At 37.4% G+C, this 16,143-nt stretch overlaps 1 protein-coding gene across 3 annotated transcripts in view; it reads left to right on the top strand.

The window, feature by feature from the left end:
• LOC104830653 (cytochrome b5 reductase 4) overlaps positions 1-13,429 on the top strand; it is a 36,698-nt gene extending 23,269 nt beyond the window's left edge. For 2 of the 3 annotated variants that reach the window (XM_010565738.1, XM_010565737.1), the window contains 6 exons: positions 3,104-3,244; positions 4,440-4,592; positions 5,160-5,310; positions 10,434-10,520; positions 11,904-12,068; positions 12,969-13,429. In XM_010565738.1, the coding sequence (XP_010564040.1) occupies positions 3,104-3,244; positions 4,440-4,592; positions 5,160-5,310; positions 10,434-10,520; positions 11,904-12,068; positions 12,969-13,023 (752 nt within the window). In that variant the 3' untranslated portion in view covers positions 13,024-13,429. The remainder of the gene's footprint in view (positions 1-3,103; positions 3,245-4,439; positions 4,593-5,159; positions 5,311-10,433; positions 10,521-11,903; positions 12,069-12,968) is intronic. The other variant, XM_010565739.1, reaches the window with a different exon arrangement.
• Positions 13,430-16,143: the final 2,714 nt, after the last annotated feature.

The raw sequence follows: 16,143 nt of genomic DNA, 5'->3' as shown, positions 1-16,143 counted from the left end.
AATGATAATTCATTAGAATAAATTACTGAAATACTTAAAGTAGTCCTTAAATAACTCTTAGAGAACACTGGGGAAGGAGAATGGACAGGCTAGTTTACTGAGGTCCTCTCAAGTTTGTGTGTTGTGTTTTGTTTGGTTTTTAAGTCCAGCAATTGATGTCTGTTCTCGAACTGTAGCCTTAGTTAAGAATAAAGTTCAGCCAGCTTTGCTGACTTGGGCTTCCATTCAGTGGTGCTGTGGAGGTAAGAGCAAGGAAGCAATGGCAGTGGTCACTTGAGCTGTGGCAATGCCTAGAATTGCCTTTACATTTTGTCCTGCATTTAATGAAGACTTCACTGGAAACTTGCATAAGCCCTCTGTCAGGCAAGACTCACTTAAGAAAAGTTGTTGTGTTGACTTGAGAGAGAATTTTGGGTGACTTCAGGATTTAGGCCATGTACAAGTGATGTACACTTATTACAGATTTTCTGGTAGTCTGTTCCGTTCAAAAGAGAATCCGTGTGTGATTAAAGTCAGGAAGTAAAGAAGCATCTGCTGGTGCAGTGGCAAAATACAAAAGGTCAAGGTGCTTCTACTTCTAACTATTAAGACCTAAAGAAATACTAGAATCATAGACTAACTTAGTTGAAAGAGACCTCTGGAAGTCATCTGGTCTAACCTCCTGCTCAAAGCTGTCTAGTTAAGGTTTGAATATCTCCAAGGTCAGAGACTCTGTCTGGGCAGCCCGCCCCAGTGTTAGACCAGACCATCCTCATGGTGATGCCTAGTTGGAATTTCCTGAGTTGCAGCTTGTGTCCTTTGCATCTCATCCTGTTTCATGAGTAGCTCGACTACTTATGCTAGTGACTTGAGTATTTTTCAATTACACAAGAAAAAGAGCGGGGAAGAAGCATCACTTCACTGAAATCGCTTCAATGCGGAAAGTGTCGTTAGAAGGGTGTCATGCTCAAGTATTCTCATATAGGAACTTGTCAAATTTTGAGAGGCTTTATGTGAAAATATTCACTGGGACTGGTTACAAATTTTACATTGAAAATGGTAAATGACATGGTGGGATTATTGTAGGGAAAAGACTTCTTCTCTGCCTTTTTTTTTTTTTTTTTGGCTTGTTTTGGAAGTATGAAGTTTAGATAGTGCTGCTCATGGGATTTTTTTTTTTTTTTTTTTTTTTTTTTTTTTATTTTAATTCTTTGCTGGGATGAACTTCTGATAACTTACAGCCCATGAAACTTCCCTTGAGTTACAGACCTGTTTAGGCAGTGTGGTATCATTACACTGATACTTCAGGTTAGAGCTAAAATACTGCAGTGCTGAAACAAAGGTTTAGCTGAAAAATGCTCTTCTAAAGGTAAAAGATGAAAAAGACTTCTGGTCATTTTCAATTTACACGTCCGGTTTTGTGTCTAGATTTCTACAATACGCTGCCACTTTCCTTATGCAGGAATTCTTACTCCCATTGGTATTTTAGGAAAGCTGGGACACTTGTTCCCAAGTAGCCAAATAGTAACCTATGGTGGCAGTGGCAACAGGCCTATGTCAGTTAATAGAATATTGTAGTTGAGAGTTGAGGAGTACCTTCCTATGTTTGGCATTTGTTACTAAATTAACCTTGTAAGCATGTTTCTTTCCAGAATGAAAGCTACTAAGTGGTTGTTTTTGCATCCCTGCCCTTAGTTCTTTGAAGTGCTTCTTCCTGGCTGCTTTACGGGTACTTAGGTTCTGCAGTCTCTGGCTGTAATAAGCAGGGCATAGCCTTCTATTTTGTTGTGCTTTCAAATCCTCTCGTAGACCATTAAGTGATGTAATGATGCAGATCACATAGATCAGGATGGCTGCTTAGTTAAAATAGGTGTAGGTCTGGCCAGCCTTACACTGAGTACTTTGCCACAGAGATCATTCCCAGTTTAAGTGAGCAGTTACTGCCTCTGCTGTAGCAGAGGCAGAATAAATGGCTTATCTTGCTCTGAGCCTATTGTGGGTATAGGGAAAACACACTACTTTAAGCTTCATTAAGATATTGGTGACACTGTTATAGTTTATTTCACCTTTGTCCCTGAACAAAGCTAAATATTCTGGGGTGTTCCTTCCCTTTTCCCCATTGCCTTTTTTTTTTTAATCCCATCTCTAATAGGAATGTACAAGAGTTGTTTTTTTTATAGTTATTCTGATTAGCAGTGTTCTTTCCCTGATTTCTTTCTCAGTTTCTTGAAAAATTTTGGTGCAAATGCAGACCTTGCATAGTGCTTTATTTTATTTTTTTAATGCTTTCTTTTTTTCAGTTATCTTTTGCCTGGCATTCAGTTGATGCACAGATTGAAAAGCACTATTTGAAACCCATGTCCTCACCTCCAAAATAGCTGTATCAAGAAAAATTTGTGCTGTACATATGACCTTGTAGTTGATTTAAGTAAGCATGTGAACATATAACTGGAGCTCATAATTTCTAGTTAACCAAAAGGCACCAGTTCATGTCCAAATTATTTATTGATAATGCTGAAGTGTGCATTGCCTATGTAGGCACAGATGTTAGTTTCATTTTATGTCATGTGTAAGCATTTAAGTATTGGTACTGTGTACCTGAAAAATTGTGCAAAGCTGTATCAGAAATACTCGTGCTAATAGCAATGAAACTGCAACAAGACAGGGTGGTCACCCCAATAAATATGCGGGATGCTGGCTGGGTTTAGATAGGCTGTTACTGAGGACTGTGGTGCTGTGCCTTGCTTGCATTTCACTTGCATTACCCAAACTGGTTTTGGTCTGCATATACGTATTCATGCTGTAGTCATATGGTGAATTTAGTGCAGGTGCAATGTAGCACAGGGGGTTCTGCTTTCTGCTAGTATTTGGCGGTTTTCTACTTCTTCCCAGTCAGTGCTGATAACTCACAGATTCAGTCTGTTATGAGCCTAATGTAATGCTATAAATGAGTCCTTAGCCCAAAAATAGGAAAATAATTATATGTTTTTGTACAAGAAGCATCTGTTCATAGTCTTTTTATAACTGTATATAGTGAAACATATACCTTTCTCTATCTCTTCTTAAAAGATGTATAAGAATAGAAAGATTGAGACTTAAGTAAAAAGTAAAACTATGTTTTTAGGACTGTTCTACAGAAAATGCAAGTTGGTTTCTAAGACAGAAGTTACCCACGACACCAAGCTCTTGTGCTTAATGTTGCCTAGGAGCACACATCTCTGTGTTCCCGTTGGACAACACATTTACCTCAAACAAACCATTGCAGGTAAGAAAAACTGAGAATGTAGCCATGGATATATTAACATAAATCCCTTTTCATAGTCTTGGGAGAATGCCAAGTGCATGGCCACTGATTCCTTGGTTGTAGTTAGAAAGTCTCTGCTTCCAGGATCACAAGTGGTGCTTAATAACTAACTGACTGGATTAATGTTGCTGGAAAGCTAACTATCAAGGTGGCTGGCATTTACTGTTGACCTTATTGGCTCCTCTTTCAACTCTCCCTTTAAAACATTCTCTCTACTGAAGTAGTGCTGTTCATCTTTGAAGCGGGGAAGCTCATTTTATATGTTATGTATGATTAGTCAGTTCCTTTTAGTTTGCAGCTTTTTTGGCATGCAGAGGGTAATGTTGCAATTTTGCTGACTTTTTTTTTTTTTTCTTTGAGGGATTTATAGCAGTCATGGTAATGCTACTTTACACTCCAGTTGCATGATATTAATGATAATGTGAGGTTGTGAAAGGACTGCATCTTGAAAACCATTGTTTAAGCGCTATCCTTCAAAATGTTGTAAAAGGCAAACAAATTAAATGGGAGGTCAAATAAATATCTGGGTGGTTTGTTTTTTTTAAGGGTACTTTTTAAAATTTGCGTATTAGTGGTTATGCTAGTCACTGTACTTGCATTGCACTATGCATGGTAGAGAGATTTCTCAGAGGAATTTTTAAATATCCTTTAACTGCAAACTGTTTTGTCTTCGTCCTGCTTACCTAATTCTTTGCTGGTGTCCAACTCTTGCAGTCTTTTTTTCTACCATTATACAATAGCTTTTTGAAGTAATAGTGGAAGAAAATATAATCATGCAGTACTAAAAATCTTCTATTTCAATTTAGAAAAAAAAACAAGCTGTGGTACTTGAAATTAAATGCAAATGTTTAGGTTTTCATGTTCTTTGGGGATGACTCCAGATCTTTTCTTCCAGTGTTTTGAATTGCTAAGTAGTGTAGAAATAACATATTGTACAGTGGCCTGAAGATTTTAACTGGGACTGGAAGGCTACTGTAATAAGAACTGGTGCAGTGGAAACTAACATACTTGCATAAAAGTATGCAATGGTGTTATTGTTAAGGGATATACAGATTATTTGTTTACTGTTTGTTTATTTTGGTATTTGTTTGCAGTAACTTGCTGGATGTAGAGTACTTTCCATATTTTTTCAGCTATCTTTTTGTCTTCTGTCTAGGGACAGAAGTAGTAAAACCATACACACCTGTATTGCCTTTTTTGCCGCTGGATTTCAAAGAACCGCCTCGCCATGATGGTGCACATCTATATTTAATGATTAAAATGTATTCCTGTGGACTGTTCACACAGGCACTTGACCACCTACAAATTGGTAAGTATATGTTGGGGTTTTTTGTGTTTGGTTTTGCACTGATTGCTTTGTCTTTTCAGATTCACTGTCTGTGTATTGTGATGTTCTTATGTTTACCTACTTATACATCGGGACGTACTTAAAACTTTTTTTTTAAGGCGTATTCTCCATGCCCTAATTGTACGGGCTTATCCTCACTGTAAATAGGACTTGCCCGTTACATAAAGCTCTCCTGACTGATCTTCCAAATGTGTTCATGTTTCACTGTTCAGATATGTCAACTGTATCACATTATGGTTGATCACTTTGATTGTATGTACTCTTAGAACAACTTTTTGTACTTTCGAATAAAGAAAACTAGGTCTATTTTATTAGACTTAAGATGCATTTCCTTTTCTGTTTCAGTACTCATATAGTGTAAAATTAATCAAGACAAGAATGATCCTTTCTGAAAGGAACCCTAATATTACAAAGATGAATGCAATATGAAAGGGCCTTTAAAAGAATCAGAATACTAGTTACCTTGTTTTCATCTCATTAATGTTTACCATTCCATTTTATTTTGTTTTTGGTTTTTTTTTAATAAAGGAGACTACATTTCTGTCAGCAATCCTGAAGGTAACTTTAAGAAGTCACAGGTTCAGACTTCAGAAGATCTCTTTTTATTGGCAGCAGGCACAGGCTTCACACCGATGGTTAAACTGCTGAATTTTGCTCTGACTGAAGTTGGTTGCCTTCGGTATGTACACTTCTTATGATTTAACCCCAAGCTAGAGTAATCCATAGGGAGGATGAAACGTAATAGGCAAGCCTCAGTGTTAATAAAACAGTTAACAAAATAAAATGGTATGAAAGTATTTTTCTTCAACTTACGCCAAAAGCTGGCATGCTTCAGGGAAGAGTCTGTCAGAGTCTTAGGGAACTTACACATATTTGGTTATTGGCTACCATCAACAAAAGGGACTGATTTGCATTTTGGATTTTAGTTGTGATACAAATGAGCTCACCAAGTAGAAAATCTGAGGGGGGTGGGTTTTGTTGGCTTTTTCTTTTTTTTTTTTGTAAACTAGCTTTGCAATTGAGTGCCTCTTTTTAGTATTGAAATATTTCAGTGTAGGTACTGTTTTTTGAACTGAGGAGGTTTACAACTGTTTAGTTATGACTTCTCTTTAATCAATTAGAATAGCTACATACTTTTATATTGTTTTCACCTGCTAAGCAAGTTGCATATTTTCACCAGATGAGTTTCAGTTTTCACAAAAGTGTGACTTATATAACCATAGCATTAAGTATATTCAAATGTATGAAAAGGTGTGTATTACATATGCGTTCTGTACTCCGCTTGTAAAATCTACAGAAGGAAGCATTACTTGGTCAAGTGAGCAGGTTGTTTTGGCCTCTTATGTCCTTCAGAACCTCAGAACTAGTACTTCTGCTTGATCTGATTGTCCATTTACAACTGTAAGAGAGTATACAATACCTCAACTTTAAAAGGAAATGCAAAGAGTTACTTTAGCGGCATAATTTGATAGAGGTGATGTGTGCTTGCATTGCTTTTAGCAAAAATTTTCATCTAGAATCACATCTTGCAGAATTTCTTAGCAGATTACATTTTTGTCAATGTGAACTACTGTAATTCAGGAGAGTATAAAAACAAAAAATATACCTGAACTGTATTTTTTTAAAGCTGTTGCAGAGGACAGTTCAACAGACCTGCTACTGTTTTCCTGTACCCTTGAATTTGGACTCTTGTAATGGAGATTAATTTCTAATACTGAGCTTTATTCAATAAAAGCACAGGATGTTTGGGTTCATTATGTCTTTATGAAGCACATTTTGAAACAAAATAGATTAATTGGACACTAGTCTTCATAGTAAAAGTAAAAAGCATGACATGTGCTGCAGAAATCTGTTTCTAGAAAAAAACTAAACCCAGACATTATTCTTGTTTATTGTTCAGCAATTACATATAATCCTGTTTTGTGAGCAGAGAGACTGTGTACTGTTTGGGTCTTCCAAAGCATCCTGTATTGTCAGTAGCGAATAACAAGTGGCTGCCTGGCTCTGTGAATCCAAAAGATAAACGTATCATCTGACAAAATGCTTTGGAAACACTACTAAGTGAATTTGGAATAAAATTTTTTTTTTCTTCTACTTGAGGGGAAAACTACTACGTCAGGTAAAGGTAGTTGTGGTAATACGAAAGCAAAACTAAGGAGACCATAAAAGATGTGAATCTTGACATTTTGTCCGTAACCAGAATAAACAGAATAGATAACATCTGAAAGACTACTACTGCACAGATAGTGTTTGTATCTACTCTGTCCTTGAAAGATGACCAGAGCGGCTTATTTTAACTCTCTTCACCACAGTTTCTTATGGGAACTTGATGCTTACGGTTAGCTTAGGATGCAGCAACATCTGTTTTCTTAGTAGTCGAAGTAAATGATTTTTTTTCCTTCTCGCCGTGAAGGCTTGTTAGGTGCTGGAATGATTTGATCTGGTACAGGTTCTGTTTATATGCAGACACCTAAGGCTTTGTTTTTCTGACTTCTCTAGGCAACTGAGTTTCTTGGCCTTATACTTGCTCTTTAACTCTCACTTTCTCTTTTGGGAAAATATTGCAAGAGTGTCTTTAATATATATGTGTGTGTATTTATATATACTATTTATATACATGAGATTATATGTATATATAAACAATATAAATATAATTTGCATAAAAATATCTTACTGTGAAAAGTACCGATTCCTGTAAACTTGGATTGCACACACTAGAGCACAAATTGCAGAAAGTTGAGGAAGGATCTGAATAATGACTAACTTGTCATCTGAGGGTGGAGAAGCAGTGTCTGTCTGTAGTGCTGGGTGAGTGCTGCTGAACCTCTGGGGCTGCACTGCAAACGCTGGAGAATCCACAGCTTCCCTAGGCAGCATTTGCTGTGATGTAATGGGCTTGGATCATTGGATTTCTATTCTTACTGTCTAGCCAAAGTCTCCCTATTATCTTTTAAGTCTGTTATTTTTTGCCTGTGGTAAATGTGGAAAACAATTTCTTCTCTTCCTGTCTGCAGTATCCTTTTGTGCATGAAGTCATAATGCTCTTCCTTCAGCCTTGTTTCTTCTCTTACAGGCCAAATTTTTTTTGGCCGAAGTTTAATTCAAAAAGAGTATTGGTCCTCTATGCTGTTTTTTCCTGTTTAAAATGAGATTTTTGCTCCTTTTTACTGGTGGTGTATAACTGTGATCAGGTGGATACGTTTCTTAAAGAAGACTGAGGCACAAAGGCAGTCAACACTAGGTAGAGGGCTAACACTCTTATCAAGTAAGTATAGGATGTTTGTAGTCTATTCTTGATTCTCCTTGATAGTTGTACCTTGTATTTTCTCTAGCATTTCATTCCTAAATTACCACTCTGTTCTCATATTCACTTTTAATATAGTGTCCTACTTTCATCATCATTCTTGTTTAGAAGATGATTTTGTAACTTTTTCGACCTCCTCTTCTTGCTCTGTGTTAAAATCCTCTAAGGGTCCCTTTAACTACTCTCTCTGTACAGCTTTCCATAAGGTCTTGCATACCAGTTTGAGTTTATTAAAATCTACATCCCTTGAAGTAGTTTCCAGTACATTAGATTGTCCCTATTTCCTTCCAAATGGCTGATGAAGTTTCTCATTTGTTATCTAAACTTCTGTCATCATTCTGTCAGCCAGCTCTTCTGTACTGGTGGGGATCATATCTAAATCTCCACCTCTTCCTTTTAGCTGTTTTCTCCCTCATTTCTAGCAAAACTGTTACCAGTTCATTCCAAGTTTTGGAGTTTTCTGTTCTCTTCATAGTGTTGAGTACTGAGCAGTACTGCAGCAGATATAGTTATCTACACTGGGGAGTATCAGTAAGGGTGTCTCAAAGCATTATTCTCCAAATAACCATTTCTACCTTTGTGCCTAATGAACAAAATGCATGGCTTTCCTGTGCACCTTTTATTGACTTTTTTCCCTGACCTGAGTAACACTTGATGCAGTGGTGCACCATGCCCGCTTTGACAGCACTACATTCTTGAAGTGAGCTTTATTTTTCATGTTTTCAGAGAAGTGGACCCTGGGAAGCATGTAAGGAACCTAGATTTTTGGTACATGCTAGCTTCTGAATAAGATGATTTTAGTATTTAAAAATGCATCGTAGATGATTTGGGGCTGTTTTGTTCTATACTAGGCAAGTTTTCCAAAGCTTGTACATTGTAACTTATTTTGAGTTGTAATGCATTTGGAACCTCCTTCTCTCAATAACACTACTGATGATGTGTATTATATACACATACCTGTGTATATGACAACAGTCATACCTCAGTTTTATATTTTGGCAGCAGAAAATGAACGTGCTTCTCCTAAGTAGAGGATGATCTCTTGGCTTACAAGCTACATCAGATGCCAAAGATGTTTCCTGGTATCTTGAAGTGCTGCCAAACTGCAAAAGGTGAAAAGGTTAGAAGTCAGAAAAATGTGGTATCTTCAGACTGGGAGAATATAGGCTTTTAAATTGCAGTTGAAGAACAGCTGGAGATCATGAATGCTCAGCAGAAGCCCTAGCATATGTGATGTGCATGTGTGAAAGATGGCTGTCTGCAAGGTACAGAGGAGGAGGTGATGGGAATTCATAGTTTCAGAGTAGCGTCATATAAACATACTGTGTCTAGCGCTAGTCTCTTAGAAGCAAGGTCGGCCACGCGTAAAAGGGACACTGGGCAGTGGAGGGCCATGTTACAGAGCTGGAATTGCAGGTCTGTGTGGTGTACGGGACCAGCAGGCTTAGCTGACAGCTACCCGGGTGGTTCTGCTTGTGTTTCTGTGCCAGGCGTCCCAGTGCTCCGGCTTCCTGCGCCGCAGCAACACGCCCTCTCCCCTCGGACCCCTGCCTGAGTAGAAGAAAACAACAGTCGCTTAAAGCCCTGTGGGGTGCAGTTAGGAACTGCTTGCATTTAAGAGCACATCGTCTGTCTTGTATCAGTTGTCCCCAGGGTATTAGTCTGTCGTTGGCAATAAAGGAGAAGTTAGGTTTATGTGGCTTCATCAAATGGTAAATTCTGTTTTGTAAAGTCAGTCTTTTTGTGTTTTACCTCCACTGTAGTATAAAAATCTGAAGAGATAATAGCACTGGTCTTAATGACAGAGCATTTAGTTTTTATGAGGACTATCTGGCAAATATAATGCTTGTAAACAGTAGCTTTCCAGCTAAATACATTTTATAAGTCAACAAATAAAGTAGGAATAAAATAACCTGGTACAGAGCTGTAGTTTGCTCTTCAAGTTATGAGTTAATTTTCTCTTACTTACTCAATCTGTTTAGATTCCATCTTTTTGAAATTAATATTGACATAACCTTGAAATTCCAGTTTCATCTGTACAGGCTGGTGTATGTAATATTAAAAAGGCGTACAGTGTTCATATACCGGCTATTAATTGTAGTGCTTAAACAATATTGAGAAACCACTAGATAAAACTTGACAAGATATATTGTAATTTCATTCAGGTCTGAGTAACTTCAAGAGATTTTATTTTTCTTACAACAGCAGTTCCTGAAGTAGAGGTTGCAACTGCAGACAGGGTTATGACATTTACAAAAGAGGTCACAAATCCAACAGACTTTCAGGTACAGCAAGAAAGAAACTATATTGGGTTAGTGGCAAAAAGATTTGAGGATTGCAGAGTTGAAAAAAAACAAAAACTAAAACAAAAAAAACAACCAAACAAAAAATGTAAGTAAAAGCCTTCTGTATAATGCAGTAAGTTCTGATTCTTTTACATGTGTTTCAAATACAGAAATAATCTGCAGTTAATTTATTTTAATTTTTTTTTTTTTAAGGACAGTGAGGCTGATCTTCTTCAACAAAACAGAAGATGACATACTTTGGAGAAACCAATTAGAGCAATTAGCTCTTAAAGATGAAAGGTATTTAAAAGTCTTGTGGAGAACAACTTGTACCATCCCAGTCTATAGGAGAACAAGTCTTGGGGCTTAGACTAACTGTACAGCTTTGGTCCAAAGACAGATCCTGATTCTGGAAACTTAACTAAGAATTTAATGAAACCTAGGGAGTGGAAGATGTGTTTATATTGGTCACAGATGTATAGCAGCAGGCTATGCTGTTATGTTCTGTAGGTCCCATACGAAGCCAGGGATTTGATTTGACAGTTTAATAGATGTTTATTGGAGATTATATGCTAGATGAGATGATTCTTAAGTCTGAGAAGCTTTTTGAAGGTGAGGAAAATAAGCCTTAAGAATAGAAAATACAGATATGCAAAGAGAAGCACAGAAGTGATAGAGAAGGATGGTGTATGCTGGGAGCAACATTCTGAATTTAGAGAAGTCTTGAAAAGTTTCTCTGGTGTCACTTAGATGAGAAAATGTTTATCTAGAAATTAAAAGTTTTAATTACTTTCATTTTTATTTACTATCTAATTGTTGCATTTTTTTCCTCAATTCCAATGTAATTGTGGAAAAAAATGCACTAGTGCATGTGTAATGTCAACTTCGTTTAGCAGGCCATAGTTCTGTCAGGAGGCATGGGAATATCAGGTTGCCTTTTCATTTCAGTTCCCTTGCTTTTATCACTAGATAAATTGTCACTGCCTAGATTTTACGTGATAGAAGTACGTTTTATTTATGCTTACTTAATTCTTTTTTGAAATTGGCATGAACAAATTAATTTCACTTCTTCCTTCACAACATTGAAGTGAATAATCAATATTATGTCATAACCTGGTGATGTCTGGCACATTCAAAGTTTCATAGTCTAGACATTGTGTAAATTTACAGTCAAACCCCTTTCTCCATTTCAACAGGAGCCTCAGGTACATGAGTGCTTGTTTTTTACTCAATAACTACTGTCAGTGAGTTTTTGAAACCAGTTATAGTATTTTATCACTAATGAAACTGTACTGACATTTTCACAAGTTTGGCTAAGCATTCTCATTTCACTACTTGTGTACTGACCTACACCAACATTTGTATAAATGAATGACAGAACAGTAAAATCTGTGCTTTAGTATCTTAATTGGTACCAGCTGTTTTTCTTTGTAAGGTGAAATATACAGCTAAAACTTTTAAGATTGAAAGATTGGTTAAATAATTAAATATGCAATACTGGAAGTGATTTGATTGATTTGATTGGTAGGAACAACTAAATGTCTGAGATCTGATACTGTGCAGTGGGAGCTGAGCAGAACAGGAAAGTAATCACAGGAAACATCAGTGTCTCAGTCACTAGCATTTTGTGTAGCAGATTTCTAATCAGAGGCAATATTTATGAAATATTCTTCTGCTTGCCAGGTTTGAGGTTCAATTCATTCTTTCACAACCAGCAAAGGACTGGGTGGGTAAACAGGGGAAGATTTCTTCTTCTCTTCTCTCTGAGTGTGTGAAAAGAAGCAGAAAAGATTCCAAAGTGCTTATCTGCATCTGTGGTCCAACACCTTTTACAGAACAAGGAGTACAGTGAGTATTTTAAATGATGAACTAGAGAACGAGGAATTTTTTTTAAATTTGATCACTATAACCAGCTATAGTGTTACTGATTTGGTAGTCTTTCAAAAACAGCCTTACATTTTCTGCTTTGTAAGAAAACTTTTTACATTTAAAAAAAACCCAAAACCACCTGGCATCATACTTGACAAGTAGAAGTGTGTAACTAAGTTAATATGAGTAATATGTAAATTTCATGAGCTCTAGTAAGTTGTCCAAAACTTCCTAAGAGCATCTCTTTAACAATGACTTTTTTTCCCCAAGGTTTTAAATGCTGCTTTTAATTTGATGTTCATAGAAAAGTTGCTATAATAGGAAATAAGCTTTCTGGGTTGGCGTTAGCTTGACAAATTAAGTTATAAAAAGCAAAATTCAAAGCAGTTCTATCACAACCACTTAGGTTGATTTTTTTTTTTTTTAATTAATGCATTTATTTGTTGTACCTAATACTTGCCTTATTTTATATGCCATATTTTTAAAGATAAAAGGCCCTCTAACTTTATCTTGCCCAGCTTCAAAATATTGAACCAATAAGGACATCACTTGCATTTCTGCAGCCCTGCTGAAGTCTGGTGCATGGATCTAATGGAGGGTGAAATTGGCCAATAATTATGCTACCTATTAAGAAATCTGAGATAATTCATATGATATCTGTATTTATTTTTAGAATTTTTTTCAGTATCCTAAAAGATCATGTAGTACATATGAGCTCCTGGGCATGAATTGTTTTCTAAATGTATTTGCAAAAGTAAACTTCATTGTGCATGTCTGAATAAAAACAAGATAGTGGTGCTGAAGTTGTGCTTCAGCTGTGTCAGTGGTAGGTTTCAGGTTCCAAATATTAATATTACCAACTTGATTTCTGACTTTCAGATATTTGAAGGATCTTGGATACTCCCAAGAAGAGATACACACTTTTACTGCATAAACCCATGTGAGGATACCAATGTTTGTTTGTATAATTCAATCTTATTTATTTACCTTCATGAATTTACATAAGTGAGAAGCAATTTTGTAAGACTTGGAATTTCACTCTTGGTACCAAACTGTTTCTCGGAAGAAATATATCTTTGAAGAAATTTTATACTGTGTTTTATCTTGGTTTTGTAAATATTTTTGCTAATACTTAAGTAATCCAGGGTATTTATTTATTGTAGAGGCAAGCAAAAATGTATAGAATACGTTATGTAAGATATTTCATGTTGTTCATTCATGAGAATTCTGAAATTTATGACAAGCACTGATTTAGGTTTTGACTTGAAAAAGCATATTATTTCTTACTGTAAAAAGTCTTGAGCAATACTGTCTGAAATTAAATATTGCACTGTAACTCAGGTAACCGGTCATTGAAAAATGTTTTTTCATCTGATATCTCTATTTGACTTGCAAGTGATCCAGATACATTTTTGGCTTTGTAAACGAAGAATAAAAGTACCTTTGGTAAAATATAAAATTTACATCAAATAATAATAATTAAAAAAAATTTACAATACTGTATGCATTTTTGTAAATGTTTTGTATTTTCAGTTCATAACATCATACAGAAAGGTTTGCACAAGCTTAGGATACCAGCTGAGAGCTCAGAACAGAGGCACAGAGTCTTGGTGTCCCACAAAACTTTCTGTGTGACCTCACTGATATCAGGCATCCCTTGTCATGAGACATTTTGAGGGTAAAAACATGACAGCTTGTGGCCTGCAGGTACCAGTTTAAGGACCATAGAAGTGCCTAGCAATATTTGATATGTTGCAGTAGTATTAAATGAGGCTATTTGAATCAGTGGTTTTTTTACTGCATTATTAGAAGTATGTTATCATGAGGCAGTAATCAGCTGTCTAATAGCAGTTTGGAGAAAAAAGCAGCTACCCACCTTGTAGATGTTCTTAGTAATATCTGTAGGCATTGTTTCATATGACATCTAGTACTGTTTACATCCTCCTGTTGTGTTGAATGGGTACTTCTTCTTCCTAAGAAGCCAGACTTGTGGTTATGGCATTAATACTTCAGCATTCATAAAAAATGTTTTAATAATACCCTTTAAAAAGGTTAAATTTATATCTGACAGTGACTGGCTATGCTTAACTGAGCTGTCATCGCTTCAATGCCCTCTCGTTTATTGGACTTGAAGTTAGAAAAGGATCCAGTTGTCAGTCATTGCTCATGGGTCACAAGTTATTTCAGAAGAGACAGTGGTAGTATCATCATTTTGTCATCTAGAAGGGTCTAAATGTTTTCAGTTATAATTTTGTAATGTATTATTTGTGGAGATTTGTACTACAAACCTCTGAACAAGTTTAACCCTAGCCGGCAACTCAGCCCCTCACAGCTGCTCATTCACTCCCTCCCACTGGGATGAGGGAGAGAATCAGGAGAGTAAGAGTGAGAAAACTCATAGTCTGAGACAAAGACGGTTTAATAGGTAAAGCAAAAGCTGCCCATGCAAGCAAAGCAAACCAAGGAATCCATTCCCCACTCCCCACGGGCAGGCAGGTGTTCAGCCATCTCCAGGACAGCAGGGCTCCATCACGCCTAACGGGGTCTTGGGAAGACAAATGCCATCACTCCCAACGTCCCCCCTTCCTTCTTCTTCCCCAGCTGTATATGCCGAGCATGACGTCCTATGGTCTGGAATATCCCTCGGTCAGTTGGGGTCGGCTGTCCCGGCTGTGTCCCCTCCAACTCCTTATGCCCCCCCAGCCTCCTCGCTGGTGGGGTGGGGTGAGGAGCAGAACAGCCCTTGGCTCTGGGTAAGCACTGCTCAGCAGGGACCAAAACAGCCCTGGGTTATCAGCACTGTTTCCAGCACAAATCCAAACCACAGCCCCATACTAGCTGCCATGAAGAAAATTAATTCTATCCCAGCTAAAACTAGCACAACATGTTTTTCTTCTGCTGGGCAGAAACATCAGTGCTATGCTGGAAAAACAAAATAATAAAATTCATTGAATGTTTTTTCTGCCACAAATGCAAGATACTGTGGTGACTTAAAAAATTACATTTTGGTGTTAATGACTAAACTTTACATCTTCCATAGGATACTGAGAAATTTCTCATGTTCCCATCACCTAAGATCTGATGGGACGATCTCTGGTGTAAAAGAATTTCATTAATTGCCTCCCTCTCAGGCTTTTTGGTTTTAAGAGGTTACTTTGCCAATATCCTACCCTTTGTGCTTTGCTTGTCCTTATCTGCCTTTATCCAGAAGGACAATAGAAAGTGTTTTGGATAAATGGCTGTTGTGACACAGTAAGTACATCAATGACTTTATCCTTTTCTTTAGGACATAAGCCATATTTGTCAATAGATGATGACTTCTCAAAGGCTTCCTGCAGTCCAGGCAGTGATCATGGATGTGGAAATACTTCAGAATATGTGTAGAAGGTTGTGAAGTCTGCAGTTAGCGTGCATCCCCTTTGGTTTCTGAAAGTTTGTTTCCAATCTGGTCTACTATTGGTAATTGCTGTTTACAGTTGGAGCTTGAAGGAAGTTGTGCTCTTGGAGACTTTAGGATTGTCATCCTGAAGCATGGACAACCCTGACGTGATTGGTTATGTTCAGTGTCGTAAGGCATGTGGATCTTAAATACCTCAAACATGAAACAAGGAAAGCAACCAAATCGGTAGCTGCCCTCTCAAGTCCAACAAGATGCTGAGTACGGAGGTGTTCTGCTGTGGTGGTTCTTCCAGGTCAGATCTTCACGGGGTTGGAGTAAAGTGCCTGGACCTCGGGCTGTATCTGTCCACAGGGAAAAGAGGGGTCTAATTCCATGGCTTGTTGAAACTGTATTTTTCCTGGAAATTTTAATACTCAATCAAAACCTGAGTAATACTGAAATGCTGATGTTATTGATGAGCAGAAGAAGACTGTGCCATGCAAGAGAGACATCCTTGGAGGTCTCAATATGCAAATGTGTATTGGTTTTATGTGGCAAGGTTTTGGTAGCGGGGGGGGTTACAGGGGTGGCTCCTGTAAGAAGCTGCTGGAAGCTTCCCCTGTGTTCGAGAGAGAGCGAGCCCATACCAGCCGGCTCTAAGACGGACCCGCCGCC

Source organism: Haliaeetus leucocephalus, unplaced genomic scaffold, assembly GCF_000737465.1.
Source record: "Haliaeetus leucocephalus isolate CR32 unplaced genomic scaffold, Haliaeetus_leucocephalus-4.0 Scaffold195, whole genome shotgun sequence".
Classification (NCBI taxonomy): Eukaryota; Metazoa; Chordata; class Aves; order Accipitriformes; family Accipitridae; genus Haliaeetus; species Haliaeetus leucocephalus.
Note: the sequence above shows the minus strand (reverse complement) of the source record. Positions and strands in the feature narration are given on the sequence as shown.